General features: G+C 38.9%; 2 protein-coding genes across 4 annotated transcripts in view; one reads left to right on the top strand and one right to left on the bottom strand.

Moving 5' to 3' along the window:
- Positions 1 to 5,948: 5,948 nt before the first annotated feature.
- On the top strand, positions 5,949 to 14,974 carry Lrr1 (leucine rich repeat protein 1). 2 transcript variants are annotated; one of them, XM_015491089.2, is made up of 4 exons: positions 5,950 to 6,221; positions 9,293 to 9,391; positions 11,231 to 11,952; positions 14,400 to 14,974. In XM_015491089.2, exons 1-4 carry the CDS (start codon positions 6,009 to 6,011, stop codon positions 14,638 to 14,640), a joined length of 1,275 nt encoding a protein of 424 aa, XP_015346575.1. In that variant the 5' UTR covers positions 5,950 to 6,008; the 3' UTR covers positions 14,641 to 14,974. The 2 variants fall into 2 exon arrangements, with proteins under 2 accessions (XP_015346585.1, XP_015346575.1); XM_015491099.2 differs by lacking the exon at positions 11,231 to 11,952 and having other exon boundaries at positions 5,949 to 6,221; positions 14,400 to 14,558.
- A 4,057-nt stretch (positions 14,975 to 19,031) lies between these two features.
- Rpl36al (ribosomal protein L36a like) overlaps positions 19,032 to 19,936 on the bottom strand; it is a 1,429-nt gene continuing 524 nt past the window's right edge. For both annotated transcript variants that reach the window (XR_007345781.1, XM_015491077.2), the window contains exon 2: positions 19,032 to 19,486. Coding sequence is in view for 1 of the 2 variants with exons in the window: in XM_015491077.2 (XP_015346563.1) it covers positions 19,135 to 19,455 (321 nt within the window). In the remaining variant the exon portion in view is untranslated. The remainder of the gene's footprint in view (positions 19,487 to 19,936) is intronic.

Raw genomic sequence — 19,936 nt, 5'->3', positions numbered from 1 at the left:
CTCAACTTAGCCCAGGCAGGTTTTTGATGGTTACTTTGGAAAAGAATTTCAGCATGCATCAGAAGGTGAGGCACAAGAAAATATTTATTTCAGGACAGAAAGGAGTGAACCTCAAAGAAAGAGCATGGGCAACACTTGCCTCTCAGAAGAAAAGACAAGTGATAAACTTAGGGTTGAGCTTTCTGATAATATATGTGATTGTGTGTGTGTGTGTGTGTGTGTGTGTGTGTGGTGCTAGGGCTTTGAGCATGTGAGGCAAGCACTCTACCAACTGAGCTATATCCTCAGCCCCTAGTAGGTATTTCTTGATTATAGAAGGATCTATATGCAATAATATATGTTTTATTTTAGAAGGAATATCTCAATCTACCCCATAGGTCTAGATTGGACGTCTAGAAATTTCAGTGATATAAAAGACTACTGAATTTTAGTTGCATTTCTTTCCTACTCTTTGAGACAAAAATGTCTTGCCCAGTAAGTCCAGAGTATTGACTCCTTCACACTCACTAGGTCTAATCAATATAATGTCACCAATGCAATGGACCAGTGTGATATCTTACTGAAGAGAAAAGTGATCAAGATCCCTGTGAACTAAATTCTGACAAGACTGGAGAGTTAACATACTCTGAGAGAGGACAGTAAAGATGTATTGCTGGACTTTCTAGATGAAAACAAGTGCTTCTAATGGGCTTTATGGGCAGATATGGAGAAAAAAGAATTCACCAGATCAATAGTTGCATACCAAGTTTTTTTGTTGTAATTTACTTACAAGCATAATAAGTATCATTTGTTCAAGCAATGAAATCACATCTGCTTTTGGAGTCACCACCTGCCTTTGAAAGCAGCTGCCTTTGGAGTTACCACCTGATTAAACCACTTTCAGTCTCCATGATTCATTTATTTTCTGCACAGGCCAAATAAAGGTGTAATAAAGATGTAGTAGGAATCACCACCTCTGTATTTTTCAAGTCCTTGATTGCACTAGTTTCTGCAGTCCCTCCAGGGATGCAATGTGTTTTTAATTTACTATTTTCCCAGGTAGAAGCATCTCTAATGTCTCCTGTTTGGCTTTTCTCACCTGTAGGAATCCAGTTTGACAAGAGGACAGTGATCTTAATCATAATTTTGCCCAAGTAACCCAGACATCCTCCCCAAATCCTATAGGACAACAAAATTGTTAGGATGATCAGTCAAGGGATTGGAGCGATAGCTCTGTGGTAGAGTGCTTGCCTCTCATGTGGAGGGCACTGGGTTCGATCCTCAGCACTACATAAAAAAAATAAATAAATAAATAAAGGTATTGTCCATCTACAACTAAAAAAAAAATGTTTTTATAAAAAGATGGTCAGTCAAGCATGGTGTGCCACTAATGTTGGGCTACAAATCTGAATTTTATCACCCATTGTAAAATATTCAATAGTACTCCAAAACTTTCAAGCTATTCAAGTTTTCCTCATCTGGCTACTTTTATACTCCTCTAAGACCTCACCTAAAATATGTTCCATTATAGTTTGATTGTTGGCTTATTTGTCTTTCCATACATACTATAAATTCATTTTTACCTCCTAAACATCTAGTATAGGGGCTGATATAGGCAAGAACACATAAATATTAAATGTTTGAGCAGGGGCTGGGGATGTGGCTCAAGTGGTAGCACGCTCGCCTGGCATGCGTGCGGCCCGGGTTCGATCCTCAGCACCACATACAAAAAAACAAAGATGTTGTGTCCACCAATAACTAAAAAATAAATATTAAAATTCTCTCTCTCCTCTCTCACTCTCTCTTTAAAAAAAAATTTAAATGTTTGAACAAATATATTGAAGAAAGAAGATCAGATAAGCCAGGTATGGCTGCACATGCCTATAATCCCAGTGACTTGGGAAACTGAGGCAGGAGGATCTCGAGTTCAAAGTCAGCCTCAGTAACTGAGCAAGGCCCTGAGTAACTCAGTGAGACCCTATCTCTAATAAAATATAAAAAAGGGCTGGAGATGTGGCTTGGTGGTTAAATACCCCCGAGTTCAATTCCTGATACCAAAAAAACAAACAACAACAACAACAAAAAAAAAACAGGTAAGTTTAGCAATAGTTCTGCAGAGAATACAGCTCTGAATTGAAGGGCTCTGAAAATGGAAATGTATTCATTAGGAAATTATTACAGAAATACAACCTACAAGATATGATCAAAGAGTATCATCAGAGCAAGGGAGCACTAGAGGTTTAATGTTCAGGTGTCTATTTGTTAACAAGTCTGCATACAGAGCTGAGTAGACTCTGACTTTAAGGTTGAGGCAATAAAGGAGACAGACATAAGATGAAGACATCCCATTCCAGTTACCCATCTGACATCTGCAGGCCCAAGTAAAGAGTCCCAAGTAAAGAGTTAGTGTTTGTGGGGAACCATTCTTGCACGTGATTGGGCACCTCCCGGATTGGGTGTGAGGCGCTCTGGCTAAACTGTGTCGGAGCTTTCCCCACCCTCTCCAGGTTCGAGAGCCTGTCGGTGTGGGGGTGTGACTGACCACTGACCCTGAGGCTAATCACTGACCCTGACCTTGGAATGCTGCCCCCCTCGACCTTCATTGGATGGAATTTTCCCCTGAATTTCTTGTTCCCCAATAAAAGGCCACTCCCTGGCGTGCTCTCTCTCTCTCTCTCCTGCTAGCCCTGAGTAAGACTTGCTGCCCTACCGGGTGGTTCGAGGTGTAAGCCAGAGAGGTGAGAGCCGTCTAGGACCTGGTCATAGAAAAAGGTAATTGAGTTTGTGTGTTTTATTTTGATCTCACTAGTTAACTTTTATGCCACGAACCTCTTTAATGAAACCAGTGTGCTGGTCGCCTGGTGGAAGTGTTATTAGCAAAACTGGCCAACCATTCTAATTATAAGCCACATATCAGAGGTGTTATTTACAGCAAAGTTAATAGAGAGGATCCAGCTGTGTGACTTCCAAAATTAGTTATTTTAAATTCAACTAAGCACGAATGAAGCTAGTGGTTTATTTGGGTTTTCCCCCAGTAACAAGGGAGGGAATGAATGTGGTATTCAGGCCAGAAAGAACAACTAATTTTACAGAAGGAAAACAAATCTACATGTTATTTTATTCCTTTTGCAAAAATAAAAATAAAAATTTAAAAATAAAACTTGAAGCCTAATATTTAACTCTGCATTTCCATTTCAGACAGCCTACAATGGAATCTAGCTTGGGCTAATTGAGGTTAGAAAAGATCAAAGGGCAGTTTTCATAAGTATGATGGTAAAGAGAAAAAAGTGTGAATAGGTGTTCATAGTGAAGCCAGAATTAGACAGGCAGTCAGTGTAGATAGTGAATCAAGTCAGGTCTCATCAAGGAGGCCAATTTTGAGTGAGTCTGGGAAGTTAGAGACTGATCCTGAGGGATCTTATCAAGAACCTGCCCCTGCTCCAACCAGTAGCCAAGGTAACGGGTCCCAGGAATTCCTCCTCCCTAGAGGGAGCTATAAAGTTGTTCACGTGTCTTTGGCTACTCCACCCTGCCCTTCCCCCTTCAGCCCACCTGTTTCCCACCTTTTGGCCCTCCCACCAGCATTCCTGGGCTTAGTCTTGTAAGGGGGAAAAGGCAGGAGAACAAAGGAAGCCTAGGACATATAAGAAGGGCAGAACACCTCGCTTCTCAAGACACCAGGATACCCTTCTCCCTCTTGGGACAAGTCTATGTTACCCCTTTTTAAATAAACCCTGCTTTATATGCTTGCCTCAGGGTGCTTCTCTAACGTTCAAACTTCAACATGTGGGGAAGTAAGACTCATCACCGATAACCCGCAGTATCAATAGAATCCTCTGCTTCACCAATAGCCCACTAAGGAAAAAAAAACTTTGGGGATACTCTAGAATGTCAGATCCAAGTATTTCAACTATTAAAAACTAAGTGGACTAAGGGGAAGATGTAGAAAAGAAGAATGAGGTCTCAAAAACTGATGTTTACTTTATTTCCAAATATTATCTTATTTAAATTTACTTAATAAGATAATCTTATTTTTCAAAATTTTGCAATCCCACATTTCTTTTGAAAAATCTGACAAGAAGATAATTGGTAGCTCTATGCCACTGTTCCTCTCTAACATCACCATTGAACTGTTATGTGATTTGCATATATTTAAACTATTTAACATTTATTTACTGAATTCATGCTTTAGGAACATAAGTGACACCAAATAAAACATGGAGGCTTTTAAAAAAAATCTTTATTTTTGTTAAACCATGATGCAAAGAAAAGACTGGCCAGGGCTGTCTTTCCCAAAACCCATGGGAATTTAAGACAGCATGGCATCTTTCTAGGAGCACAGCTTTATAGCACAGAAAGTTGCAAAAAGGGAGGGTGTCTTAAGAACTTACAGATAACAGAATTTTGACAAGCATAACACAATGGCAGGTAGTAGGTTAATGGTCCAGCACTTAGGGAGTAAATTTAGATCTCAACATCAGAATTAATGAGGCTCCACTAGAGTTTCAGAGAGGGTTGTTATCTGGTCAGGGAAAGCCAGGCATGGGTGAGTTCAAGGCACAGGCAGGCATTCCAAGCAAGTTTAGAAAACGCAGTAATTTATAGTAAAGCCGAAATTAACTTTTCATGCCTTTGTGATGGGATGGCTCCCAATCTTAAGAGGGAATTAGGCTGGGTCTATCAATTTTTAGTCATTTCTAATCTATTTAATTAAAATTACTATGGCTTTTACAAGTTTTAAGATGTTCCTGGCTCCCAACTGTACCTACAGGTTCAGAGTATATTTAATGTAATATTCCCTTAAGGCTGGTGTTTTATTATTTTCTTTTGTTATTATCCATTCAAAGAACAAAAATAAGACAACTCCCACAAAGGCTGTCTGAAAATTCTATGGTATCATTTTAGTTTTCTCCGTTTTTATGAGATTAATGTTGCTAAACAATGAATAGTTTCAATGCTCTACTAGGTGTACATGTACTAAATGGAGGGTGGTGGTAATTTATTGTCTTAATCATTATTTTCCCCGAACCAAGTACTATTTTCAGAATGCAGAATCCACAGGTAACACTTTAGGCTCAATTATTGTATGTAAACAGAAATGCTCATTTAAGGACGAATCATGAAATCGTCACAGTTTAACTGAAAAACTGATATTTCAGAACGCGAATTCACAATTACCAAACTACAACTTACACAAAATAGAATGTTTAATACCAGGCCAGAAGTGAGAGAAGGGAAGGGAGCCTCCCGGAGCGCAAACCTTAAGGTAGCCAGACTACGACCCCAGACTATGGCCTCTTAAAGTCTGTGGCCCACGCGCCTTCCACATCTCAGTCCGCGCCCTTCCAGGGGCTCAATAAAGGAATAAGGAGTGGGAAGGGAACCTGGGGTCTGGACGATCTTTCCTAGTCTCGGATGCAGCCAAGTCAATCACTGCATTCAACCCACCCTCCGTGGCAAAGCAAGATTTGTTTAACCGGAATTGCCAAGTCAAATACTGTCATTTAAAGCTTCGCTCTGAATTGACAGGTGTCGGATTCTAACTAAAGTGGGCCACCAAAACGCCAGCCCGTCCTCCCCAGGAAATGCCGCGCCCTCGCTGGCTTCTGGGGCAGTTCGTAATTTCCCCATAAACAGAGGGATGCCTGCCTAGCTTTGGGAAACTCAGCGGTCAACCGTGGAGACTGTAGGAATCCGTACCAAACAATAACAGCCACGGCAGCCAACTGCACCTCTCGTGAGAGAGGACGTTGCGCCCTCGCCTGCCGCCGGTTTCGAAAGGCGCGAGCCAGGTCCTGAGAAGGCCGATGACGGCGCTCCGCTGACCGGCGACCACAGGAAGGGCTCTGCTGGACAAAGAGAGTGGACGCGGCTAGCGCTGGACGCTTAAACCCAGTGCTGTCGGCTCGTCCAACGACAGGCGGATCCGCGGGCAGCCTTCCTGCTCTAGGGCCCCGGCGGGCGCGGCGTGGCGGGAAGGAGGAAGTTTTAAAGCGGAGTGACTTGATTGATGCCGCCGCCAGGGCGAGATGAAGCTGCACTGCGAGGTGGAGGTGATCAGCCGGCACTTGCCGGCCTTGGGGCTCAGGAACCGAGGCAAGGGTGTCCGAGCTATACTGAGCCTTTGTCAGCAGACGCCCGGGAGTCAGCTGCGGCCCCGCGCGAGGGGCGAGCCTGGCAGCCCGCGCCCCGCCTGCCTACTAATCTCTACCATGAAGGACAAGCGCGGGACCCGCTATGAAGTGAGTGCAGATGGAGCGGGCAGGAATGCCAGGGGAGTCAGGCGCGCGCTGAGTCTCAGATCAACCGCCGCATCGGCGGTTCCGGAACCCGCTTCCGCTTTGGGGAGCTCGGCCCGGCCCCTTTGTCCCACCACCACCCAGGCCTACAGGCTTGTGGGGCTACTTACCCGCCCGAAAACTTCTGAGAATGCACCTTTTCGTTGTTTTTCTTGCCCATTTCTGTGGCTGAATTTACGTCGTCGTTATTCAGTAGTAGAAAGCAACCCCGCCCTTTTAAATCCTCTAAAATGTCACTGCGTGAAACAACTGCAAGTGAAGCAGCTAATTTGAGGGAACAGTGAAGTAACTGCACTTTTATATGGTAAATTGTGTTTTTCCCAACTTCTTTTTAAACAGCCCCCTTTAAGAGATAATGAATAGCATCCAAAGTCAGTAGGCCCAATTAGTACAATAGTAAAACTGTACAGTAGTGCTTTGGGTTGCATTTTCATATTTTTATGTAAGTTATTGGTTATAATGTCCCCGTTCCCTCTTTTTTAATGTTTGACCTGATTTCTTAGGCCCAGATCTTTTCTGTAGAGCTGTGACAAACTCTAGAAGCTGTTAGAAGTTGAAGTTTCAAAACTTTCAAATATAGATTTCTTTATAAAAATTCCGTTTCTTCTATTACCAGGCACTATATTATTTTGTGAAAACAGAATATTTTCATAGCTATTACAAATAAAACCAAGCAAACAATTCATCATCCACCTTGCTTCTAACTTTGGGTATTATACAATTTCTAGGATTATTTTTCCTTACATATTATATTCCACAGTGAATACTTAGTTGAGGAAAAATAGTGTTACTATCATAACCACCTAATGTTTGCTGTAAGTAGCTGAAAGTCTAAATTTTGATGGAATCACTTCATGCAATTTTTTTTTTTGAAAAATTGAAAGAATTTAGAAATTACTCAACATGTTATAGTTCAGAGAACCATTAAATGTCAGAAGGAAACTTGTAACTAGAATTGGGCCTCTCTTTTTCTCCACGATTAAGTTCCCCAAAACTGACCTTTTTCATGCCCAGTGTAGGTATTGTCTCTTTAAAATACTCATAATGTACTTTTTTTTAAGTTGTCAATAGACTTTTATTTAATTTATTTGTTTATATGTGGTGCTGAAAATTGAATCCAATGCCCCATTCGTGCCAAACACTCTACCACTGAGCCACAATCCTAGCCCCTGTACTCTCCCTTCTTAAATTTTTGCTGCATTAATAGACAAGCTGGTCAGAATCCTAACCAAATTTTGTTGTAAATCTTTAGTTGAAGACTTATTGTGTGCAGGGTGCAATGCTAGAAACTGTGAGATAAGAAACTTGACTTAATCATAGGGAGAAACAGAAGCCACTACTTATAATACAAGATGGGCTATAATAAGTGCTATTACTAGACTATTAAAAAGAAGAGAGATGAATTCTGATTACAGGAGCTTGAGAAGGTTTGGCAGATATGGTACAATAGTACTCAGAACCTAGTAGGTGTTCAATAAACATTGGCTGGATGAATTAAGGTAATGCCAGACCTGGGCCATGAAGAATAGACATTAGTACTAACTGTGGGACATTTTACTTTCCTGCGTTGTGACAAGCTACCATCCATCTGACTAAACCTGTATCTTAGCTAGTTCTTTCCTTAACTGTGAGTTCAAATCTACTACCTACTGGAGATCTTACTTGAATATGTTTCAAATTTTCAATTTAAAATATCTAGAAATTAATTTTTCTTGTCACCCTAAACCTGCCTTTGTCAGTGTTCTACAACTCATTAAATAGCACTACCATCCAGAAACCTTAAAGTTTTTGCCTCCCTATATCCATTATATCATTGAATCCTTTGAATTCTACTTCCTAAGCATTTTTCATCCCAGCTCTGAACTATCACTTTCCTGGCTAGTCTCTTAAAAGGCTCTCCTTCCTTCTTCCATTGTCCCTCCTCTGTCCCATTCTCTTGTTCCTCATAGTTCAGGCTTTACCTTGCAGTTAAGGGAATTTTTAAAAATAAGAGATTTGATCATGTTTCTTATTTTAAAAACCTTCATTAGGCTGGGCATGGTGGTGCACACCTGTAATTCCAGCAGCTGGGGAAGCTAAGGCAGGAAGATCACCAGTTCAAAGCCAGCCTCAGCAATTTAGCAAGACCCTGACTCTAAATAAAATACAAAAAAGGTCTGGAGATGTGGCTCAGTGGTTAAGCACTTCTGAGTTCAATCCTGTATACTCCCCTGCATCCCCGCCTGCCAAAAGAAGAAGAAGAAAAAAAACCCACAGTGGATTTCATTATTCTTAGGGTAAAGTCTAAAATTCTTAATATACATTACAAAGTCTTTCATTGTCTGATTTCTTCTTATCCTTCCATACTCTTCTGCCTTTTCTCCAGACCTCTCCACCATCTTGAATTACCTTCTTTCAGTTCCTCATAGTTGTCAAGCTTTCCTTTTCCTCAGGCTTTACCTTTTTCCTCCTAGGAATGCTGTTCCATCCATTTTCCTTGCATCTGTTGCCCAACATCACCCAAATACTTCTAATCTCACCTTTAAGGTCACCTTCCTATAGACTATGTAAGATTTCCTTGCCAAGATTATAGCAGCCTACACGATATATTTGTCATGCTTATAATTACTTTTTAAAACTGTCATATCATACTGTCAACTCTAAGTGTAGTTGCCATGTCAGTCTTATTCACTACTATGTCTCAGCCTGTATCATAGTATGAGGTACATAGTGGCTTCTCAATAAATAGTTGTTGAAGTCTAAAGCAAATGTGACATCAGTCGTGAAAATTTGTTGAGTACTCATTATGTGTCAGTCACTGTTCTAGCTCTGGGAATACAGAAATAAAAAAGACTCAATTTCACCTGTCATGGAATTCTTTTATAACCTAGTGGGAGGCAACTGTAAAACACCCAGACTTAAGGACTAAAAGCCCAATCAAAACATGGCAAAGTAACTGGTACATTCTAGTTGTAGTAAGAATTATTGAATAACAATACTATTTTTGTCCTTTTTTCCCCGTTGATTTTAAGCAGCTAAAGGAAAACATTGAGCAGTTCTTCACCAAATTTGCAGATGAAGGGAAAGCTACTATCCGGTTAAAGGAGCCTCCTGTTGATATCTGTCTAAGTAAGGTATGGTATTGAAAACAGGTTAGGTTGCTTGACTCTGTTTTCTTTAAAGAAGAAAGCTATTCCAGCATTCTGATATCTCACATAGCTAAGTAAGGGAGGATTCTTGCAGGTATGTTGAAGAGGCAGCTTCCCAGATATGCTTGTGTGTATTTTTTGCCTTAGGAGAGAGCAGAGGCTGCCTTAGGGAGGCTCCAAAGACAAGGAGGAAAAGTAGGTTTGCCTCTGTGCCCAGTATAGATAGTGTTCTTAAATTGGAACTGTAATAGCAAGTAGCACAGGACTGCATTTTTGCCACCTAAACCTCATGTTACAAATTTCATTTTAAGCTGAGTACTGTGGCACATGCCTATAATCCCAGTGGCTCATGACTTGGGAGCTGAGACAGGAAGATTGCAAGTTTGAGGCCATCACAACCCTGTCTGAAAAATTAAAAAATAAAAATTTAAAAGGGCTGAGGGTGTAGCTCAGTGGAAGCATGTCCCTGGGTTCAATCCCCAGTACCACCAAACAAATTTGATTTTAAAAGGGGGGTAAAATGCAACGAGAACCATCTCTTTTGTGTTTTATTTACTATAATCATTTTTAAAGTAACTAAACCATTAAAAATGTTTTAAAACCTATTTTCTTTGCCATCTCTCACCCCTTCTTTCTCCTTCCCAGAGAGTAAGAGCAATATCTTACCCAACTTTTTTTTTTTTTTTTTTTTTTTTTTTTTCCCACAGAGCTAGAGATCAAACCCAGGGCCCTCTGCAAACTAAAGTAAACACTCTGCCACTGAGCTACATTCCTAGCCTGACTGATTGATGAATGGATAGATTGATGCATAGATTGATTGATTCTGTAGATTGAACCCAGAGACGCTTTACCCAGAACTGTAGCCCCAGCCCTTTTTGTTTTTTGAGACAAGGTCTTGCCAGGTTGCTTAGGCTTCTCAAACTTATGATCCTCCTGCCTCAGTCTTCCAAGTAGCTGGGATTACAGATGTACACCCCCATGCCTGGCTCCTGCTCAAAATTCTTCAGCAATTTCCCACAGCTTGATCATTCCCTCCTTGTCTTGATATCCAAGCTCATTCACAATGTATCCTAATACTATATTATATTTCCAATATTCTACACAACTCCCACATTCCCACAAAATAGGAATACATAGTTTTTCAAAGTTCATTTGTCCCTCACTTATAAATTTTAGGAAACTTCTAAAATATCCTATAAGTATTAGCTATTTTTATTGATGATTGAATTCAAATGCCACTTTATAAGTGATTTCTCATTCTCTCCAGCTGGATCTCTACCTTTTGTATTTTCTAACCCTTAGCCACATCCCCAGCCCTGTTTTTGTATTTCATTTAGAGACAGGTTCTCGCTAAGTTGCTTAAGGCATCGCTAAATGGTTGAACTAAATTTGAACTTGTGATCCTCCTGCCTCAGCCTCTGGAACCGCTGAGATTATAGGTATGCACCACTGTGCCATGCTACTTTGTTGTTTTTGAGAAGAGCCATCTCTTTGTTCAACTCCTAGTATCTGTGAATGGCATCCTGAGCATTTTGCATTACATACGTAAGCATGGCCTATCTCATTTTTATACTCTTAACAATTCTCCCTTTGAATAGTTTTATTTAGACTGTTTATGCTAAATATAATTCTCAAATTTTTTCAGAAACTTTTAAAATTGAAATTTAGACCAAATAAAATACTAAAAAAAATATTTTGTACAGCCAATTTCAATAAAATAATGTGTGACTTTCATATATAAATGCAGGATTTGTTATGGGAAGAACTAGCATATGTGTTATCTAAAAATGAATTTATGATCTTATAACTTTTTTATTTATTCAGGCCAATTCTGGCAGTTTGAAGAGTTTCCTTTCAGCTGTGAGACTGGTTCATAAAGGCTGTGATATCAACGCATCACTTTCCACACTCACACCAGTGAAAACATCAGAATTTGAAAAATTTAAAACAAAAATGGTTATCACTTCCAAAAAGGACTATCCTCTAAGCAAGAACTTTCCATATTCTCTGGAACACCTTCAGGTTTCTTATTGTGGGCTTGTTCGAGTTGACATGCGTATGCTTTGTTTAAAAAACCTTAGGAAGTTGGACTTGAGTCACAACCACATAAAAAAGCTTCCAGCGACAATTGGAGACCTCATGCACCTTCAAGAACTTAACCTGAATGACAATCACTTGGAGTCATTTAGTGTGGCCTTGTGTCAGTCTACACTCCAAAAGTCACTTCGGAGTTTGGATCTCAGCAAAAACAAAATCAAGGTACTCCCTGTGCAGTTTTGCCAGCTGCGAGAACTTACAGATTTAAAACTTGATGATAATGAATTGATTCAGTTTCCTTTCAAGATAGGACAGCTAGCAAACCTTCGTTTTTTGTCAGCAGCTAGAAATAAGCTTTCATTTTTGCCATGTGAATTTAAAAACCTATCCCTTGAGTATTTGGATCTTTTTGGAAATACTTTTGAACAGCCAAAGGTCTTTCCAGTTATAAAACTGCAAGTGCCATTAAGTTTATTGGAATCTTCTGCACGAGCCATACTATATAATAGGTAAGACTTTCATAATAATTAAATTTGGATCTTTGGTAACATTCTAATATTCTTATCATTCAGAATAATAGTCAAAGTCTAGCATAGCTTCAAGTGCTGTGTACAACCTGACCCCTTGCTATGATGGCCTTTTTGTTGTTCCTTACCTCTGCTTGGAATGGTTTTCAGGAAATTCTCCTACTCTCTCCCTCACTTCATTGAGTTTTCTGCCTAAGTACCATTCCAGAAAGTTCTTATCTGTCCACCTTATCAAAAGTTGTATTCTTCACTTCCTTCCTCCTTACATGGCTTAGTTTTTTGGTTGTTGTTGTTTCGGGGGTGTCATAATATTTATTACCTGACACTATATTTTTTTAACATATTGTTTCTTTGTTGTCAGATTTTCTAATAAGCATGTAAGATCTATGAGGGCATGAATTTTTCTTTCTTTTTTTTTTTTTTTGTATCAGAGATTGAACCCAGGAGCACTTAACCACTGAGCCACATCCCCAGCCCTTTTTTGTATTTTATTTAAAGACAGGGTCTCCCTGAGTTGTGTAGGGCCTCACTAAATTGCTGAGGCTGGCTTGAACTTGCGATCCTCCTGCCTTAGCCTCCCAAACCACTTGATTCCTGGCTTTACCCTTTTGTTTGACTTTAGCAAGTTAAACCACTGGAATTACAGGTGTATACCATTTGAATTTTGTTTTATTCTCCATTATTTCTTTAGGGTCTAAAACATGGGATGCTCTGCTTCTGGCACATAGTAGGCCCTTCATAAATAGAATGAATGTCATTGTTACTCAAAGTGTGGTCCTCTGAGCAGAAGCAGCAGCAGCAGCATCACCTACCAACTTGTTAATTAGGCAAGTTCTTAGACTATGCCCCAGACATACCAGGATCTGCATGTGTTTTATTGAGTCCTCCAGGTGATTTTGATGCACCCTTAAATTTGAAAACTCCATTCTGGCATAATGGTAAAGTGTGTAGTCTTTAGAGTTAGATTTGGGTTTGATTCCTGGCTTTACCCTTTTGTTTGACTTTAGCAAGTTAAACCTCTTGATTAAATTTTCCCATCTGTGAAATAGAAATAATAATATTAACTTTACAGAGTTGTGAAAATAAATGAGCAAATGCAATGCCAAAGCATTTGGCATAATAGAACAACTCGGTAGCTGTTGGTTGTCTTCCTCTTGACTTTGAACACTAACTGCAGCTCGTTTCATGAGACTCTAAACTCCAGTTGTTCATTTTGCTCATGCTTCTTTTTTTTTTAATGTTTATTTTTTAGTTATAGGTGGACACATATTTGTATGTGGTGCTGAGAATCGAACCCAGTGCCTCACGCATGGTAGGCGAACGCTCTACATCTGAACCACAGCGAACGCTCTACCTCTGAACCACAGCCCCAACCCTCATACTTCTTTCATATAGGTGTGGAAATTAAGATGATAACCAAAATATTTTTGAATGCCTATAAAATGGTAGGATGATCATATTTCTCCTTATTAACGGTTCAGGGAATCTTTTAAAAATTGACCAAAGTTAAGAATTGAGAAAAATACACAAATGAGTAAACAGAATTTTTGCATACTTTATTATTCTTACGGACCCCACTAAAATCCATTTCACTACCCTTCCATTGCCGTCTCCATCATTAAGAACTATTATTACAAAGCAGTGGTTCTCAAACTTTACTTTGCACTGAGGATCTTTTCAAACTTCAGATAATCAGTCACCACTCTGTAGATGAATTAAATCAGATATCTGAATTTTTCTTTTATACTGGGGATTGAACCCAGGGGTGCTTAATCTCTGAGCTATATCCCCAACCTTTTTTTTTTTTTTTTAATTTTGAAATAGGGTTTTGCAGGCTTACCTCAAACTTGCCATCCTCTTGCCTCAGTCTCTCAAGTATCTGGGATCACAGGTGTGCACCACTGCATCTGGCAAGAAATTCTTAATTATAGCTAGCTATACATTGGAATCTCCTGAGGAATTTAAGAAAACAAAACTGGGTCCTACATTCAAACATTCAGGCTGAGACAGGAGGAATTGCAAATTGAGGCTGGGCAACAGCATGATCATGTCTCCAAATAAAAATAAAAAGGACTGGGGATTTAGCTAACTGGTAGAGTGCTTGCCTAGCAAGGCCCTTGAGAGAGAGAGAGAGAGAGAGAGAGAGATGTATATGTATATATACACACATATATTATATTTACATATATAAGTAAATTATACATAGGTGTGTGTGATAGTGCTATTAAGTGGTCATGCTCAAAGATACTTTCATAGTTAATTAGTATATTTGTCCACACTTTTCAGGAAATTACAATATACTAAGTCCCCTTAATTGTAATTTTATTTTTCCATCATTATAATTCAGTGTACAAATAATTTCTTTCTAATATAAAAGTCTGAAATCTAGTTATCATAAAATATGTCTTTAACATTGTTTTTTCCAATAGGATTCCATATGGCTCTCATATCATTCCTTACCATCTTTGCCAAGATTTGGATGCTGCAAAAACCTGTGTTTGTGGAAGATATTGTCTGAACTGTTACATTCAAGGAACTACTACCATGAATCTCCACTCTGTTGCTCACACTGTGGTCTTAGTAGATAATATGGGTGGTACAGAAGCACCTATTACCTCTTACTTTTGTTCTCTAACCTGCTATGTAAATTCCTCTGATGTGTTAAAGTAATAGGTGATGCCACAAAAAGAAATTTCATTTAGTTATAAATAAGCTTGGGATTCCTTTGTGACTTACGATTTTGCAGTGCCAAATTGGAAAAAGGGAAGCCTTTATTTATTTATTTTTTTCCCCCCACTGGGGATTGAACCTGAGGGCACTTAACCACTGAGCCACATCCCCAGCCTTTTTTAAAATTTTATTTAGAGACAGGGTTGCTTAAAGCCTCGCTAGTTTGCTAAGGCTAGCTTTTAACTCATGGCCCTGCCTCAGCGTCCCAAGCTGCTGGGATTACAGGGTGTAGCACTGTGCTAGGTCCAAGGGAAGCCTTTTATATATACTTACTCGGGGAAAAGAATGTGTGTTATGCCAACATTTCAAGTCACTTGACCTTAAAACTTTAATTTCATTAAAACTGATCTTAATATTATTGTGGGGTTAACTTTTTATTCATTTATTGCAGTATTGATTTCACCATAAAGTTTCCAGATTTGTATGGTTGGGTTTTAATGTTAAATAGATACTAATCCCAATCATTCTAATTGTAAGAATGTTCATGTCACCTTTCTGTTTGAATATCAATTAAGGGAGTATTATTATACATAAAATACACTTTGGAGGACTAATTCCAAATAATAGTGAAAACTTATTATTAAACTTTGCACATATTAAGTGTCCCTAATCCCAAGAGTGCTCCAAAATCTAAAAGTTTTTGAGCACTGACATTCCACAAGTGGAAAATCACACCTGACCTCATAACAGGTTGCAGTCAAAATGCAGGTACCCCATTGTTGATGAGACTACAGACTAGTACAACCACTCTGGAAAGCAGTATGGAGATTCCTCAAAAAACTGCAAATAGAACCACCATATGACCTGGCTATCCCACTCCTTAGTATTATTCCAAAAGAACTAGAAGCATACTATAGCAATACAGCCCCCCCCCCCCATTGTATAAAGCAGCACAATTCACAGTAGCCAAATTATGGAATCAATTGAGATGCCCATCAATAGATAAATGGATTAAGAAATTGTGATATATATACACAATGGTTTTACCTAGCCATAAAGGAGAATGAAATGGCATTTGGTAAATGGGCGGAAATTATTCAGCCTCGGGAAATCGAGGGTCAAATGTTTTCTTGTCATGTAGAAGCTTGAGCAAAATAAAGGAAGGAGGAGGGGAATATCAGAAATCATACAGAGATCAGTAGAATAGAAAAAGGAGAGGGAAAGGGGGAGGGGAGTGATGGGAAAGGGGAGGAAATGGGGAGTGAATTTTTAAAAATCATGCTATGTGCATATATAAATGTATACTAGGAATTTCACATTTATCAGAAAGAACCAATAAAAAATGAATAGATGAGCAAAAGGAAGATCATTAGAGTAAAGGAAGGAGAATGGGGGTAAGGAGAAGAGTAGGGCAAAGGTGGGGAATGAACTGAAATGGAATTCCATGTATTATGAACCCAACTACTATGTTTAACTATAATGTTCTAATAAAAATGAAAGTATGCTAAAATAATGTATGAAATTACCTCCAGGCTGTGTATAAAGTGTAAGCATATATATGTAATGTCTCCTTATGTATAAAACAAATGAATTGTGTTTAGTCTTGGGCCCATCCCCAAAATATCTAATTTTGTATACACAAATATTTTAAAATCCTGGGGAAAAAAATCAAAATCAAAGCTCTTCTGGTCCCAAGCATTTTAGATAAGAGATACTCAGTTTTAAGTTGTTAAGCACTTCATTTTTGGTGTTTTTACATATATTATTCTATATACGGAATTATATTCACCAAGCATTAAGTAGGAATAGAATAAAGCTTTTACAAGTTTTAGAATGCCCTTCACATAATCTTTGTTTAATTTGTAGTTTTTTTACTTTTAGGGTTGAGTGAGGTAGCAGAAATTTGCCATTTTTACTGATTACATTCTGTACTTAGTAGAATTTTTTTGTCTTTTGACTGTATTGGGGGTTTTTTTTGCTATTAAGTTTGTGTAAGTTTTTAATTTAAAAAGTGGTGGCAGTACACCAGCTAAAGAACAATTTGATCTAGGACAGAGAATGGAAAAGGAACTGACTTAATCCTGGGAAACAGAATCAGTACTAACTCCTATCCTGTTCATTCCCACTGTCCTACTTCAAATCATACTTTCCGCTAGACCATTGCAATAACCTCATAACTGTGTTTTGTTTTTTGAAAGAAAGGGGAAAAATTACTGGAAAAAAACCTTCTAGTATTCACATATTATTTGGGCTTGTAGGTAGGTTTCCTCTATTATTGTTCTTTATTTTTTTTTTTTTTTTTTTTTTTTTAGGTACCAGGGGCACTACACCCCTGAGCTACATCCCCAGTCCTTTTTATTTTTTGAGACAAGAGTCTCACTGTTTCTGAGGCTGGTCTTGAACTAGCAACACTCCTGCCCCAGCTTCCCAAGTCACTTGGAGTACAGACATGCACTACTGCGCCTGGCTGTTAGGACACTTTCTTATTAAAAACTTTATTCAGATGTGACCATTAAAACAGTTTCTTCTCAGAGCTGACTCTGAGACCAGATACTGGTTGAGGAATAATTGAATGAAAATGTAAATTTGTGCCAGGTGCAGTGGCACACAACTGTAATCTCAGCCTCTTGGGAGGCAGAGCCAGGAGAATCACAAGTTCAAAGCCAGCCTCAGCAACTGTGAGGCGCCTAGCAACTCGGTGAGACCCTGTCTCTAAATAAATACAAAATAGGGCTGGGGATGTGGCTCAGTGGTCGAGTGCCCTGGAGTTCAATCGCCAGTACTAAATAAATAAATTTTTAAAAAGTAAGTTTGTATTGCTAGTGGCAATTTGAATTCTAGCAAAAAAACTTTACTTTTTATTATAAATTCACCAAACATACACAACATCCTCTTTTACATCATCTGTTACCATGTCAAACTGCATTCTGAAAATATTAAATGGAAAATATCAGAAATAATTTTCATTAAGTTTTAAATTGCAAGCAACTCTGATTAGCAATGATGAAATTTTATGCCCGAGACTGGACTCATGCTTTGTCCCGTGTATCCACAGTGTATACTTCCTATTATTCTGTAGTCATCTGTTATATCATACAACTGTCACAATGCTTATGTCCAAATAACTCTTATTTTCTCAATGGCCCCTAAGTGCCAGAGAAAATCTCGGCAATTTTATTACAGTGTTAACTGATAAGAGGACAGGAGGTTAAGGGAATAATTCTATAAAATGGGCCCACTGTGCTGACTCCCACATGCTTTCTTTTCCAAGGAATGATTTACCTGCAGCCCTACCTGGCTTTAAGTGGTCAGGATATATCATATTCTTTAGCAAAGTTACCTGTTATCTGCAGTATATGTCATATACTACAGAAATGCGGGCCCAAAATAATGTCCTTAAGAGTAATTCAAGCTACCCCGAAGGGGAGATTATGTGACCCTTTTCATAGGCCAGATCCTGAAACTCAGGAAGAATTCCTCTATCTGTAATGATTTATAATTAAGAATTTATATAAGTCAGTGTAGTTTCATGGCAAGGGGGGGGGGGCTTGAAAATCTGATATCATCCTAATGCCAGTCAAAAGTGATGAGGTGGACCTGGTCAGGACTCTTATGGAAATTTCTCTGGGGTCCCCAATAAAACTGGAGTATAGGAGGGCTGGGGTTGTAGCTCAGTTGGTATAGCATCTGTCTTGCATGTGTGAGGTACTGGGCTTAATCCTCAGCACCACATAAAAACAACTTAAAACTGGAGTATAGAAGCACACTATCCCTTTCCTCTGAAAACCCACTTTCTCCCTTGAGTGTACCCTTGCACTTTTACATGGATACACTCAAGGGAGTGTATCCCTTCTAATAAATTCTTCCTGTTACTCTGAGCAATACATCTGAAATCTGACTGTCATGAGCATCAGGGTTCTAAGGGAGTTCTTGCTGCCTCAGTTTCCTGGTAGGCCCCAACCCTGTAAACACAATCATAATTTTTATTCTTACCATTATGCCAAACTTATGAATTAAGCTTCATCCTCTATATATGAATGAAAAAAACTTTGGTTTCAGTACTATAAGAGTACCAGAGATCTTGTAAGTAACCCCAATTGATAATGGATGGCTACTGTATATGTGAATTGACCAGAAACAAAGAAGGAAATAGTACTCTGTGCATTTTCCCCTAGAACATGACTTATGTCTATAACCTGGTTGTAAAATTCAAGGCAGGATTTTCTTATAAACACAAAATTCCAATTCGTGGAACTAATTTTAAATAGAATTTCAGAAGAGGATAAACCTTAATTCACTTTCAAAGAATTTAAATTAAGAACCACATTCTAAAGCCCTAACTACATTAAACATGCAATTTTGAGTAAACACACACACACTCACACAAAAGGTTTAGGTATGATTATATAATTGTCATTTATTTCCCTACAGGTAATTTTTCTAGTTTCAGTATTTTCGCATCAAAATTAAATGGGAAAAAAAAAATCAAAAAGTTTAAAACTGAATCACTTGGCCCTTTCTCTTCTTGTCTCCTCCCAGTTCAAAATGCTTGCATCTCTTGATGGCCAGCATCCTCTTGGACCTGCAGTTTGGTTCAACGCATTCAAGTCTTAGCACAATCTTCTTCGTGGTTTTAGCCTTCTTGCGGAAAATTGGCTTTGTCTGCCCACCATAGCCACTCTGCTTCCGATCATAGCGCCTCTTTCCTTGGGCGTAAAGGGAATCCTTGCCCTTCTTATACTGGGTCACTTTGTGAGGCTGGTGCTTGCCACACTTTTTACAGAAAGTCCTTCGAGTTTTAGGTACATTGACCATCTTTACAGCAGAGGTGTCTACGCGATGAAAACTGTAATAAAGTATTTAACGTACCACACATTAAACATTTTGAAAAGTGAGACGTTTTATACAAATATTTACAGAAAAAAACAGCATTCATAAATCAGTAATGTATAAGTTTAACAAATACTCATTTTCTCCATGGATAACTGTACATACAAGTGCACACTTTTAGAATGTTTAAAATTATTGGACAAGGTTGGGAATGCAGCTTGGTGGAACAGCGCTTGCCAAACGTGCGAGCCCCTGGATTCAATGCCCAACACCTTATGCATAATTAAATTACTGGATTATTTATAGAGCTACTCACTAAACACACGAGCATCAGCACTGGGAGTAATCAGTACACACAGTTGTCTATAGAAAGTGTGCTGCCCAGAAAGAAAAATGCAGTGTTTACCCAATTTTCTTCCAAAGAGGGTAAAGACAAGAATTTCCTTACGACTCCCTCCCCCCCCCC

Source organism: Marmota marmota, unplaced genomic scaffold, assembly GCF_001458135.2.
Source record: "Marmota marmota marmota unplaced genomic scaffold, marMar, whole genome shotgun sequence".
Taxonomy (NCBI): Eukaryota; Metazoa; Chordata; class Mammalia; order Rodentia; family Sciuridae; genus Marmota; species Marmota marmota.
This window is presented reverse-complemented; position numbering and strand designations above follow the sequence as displayed.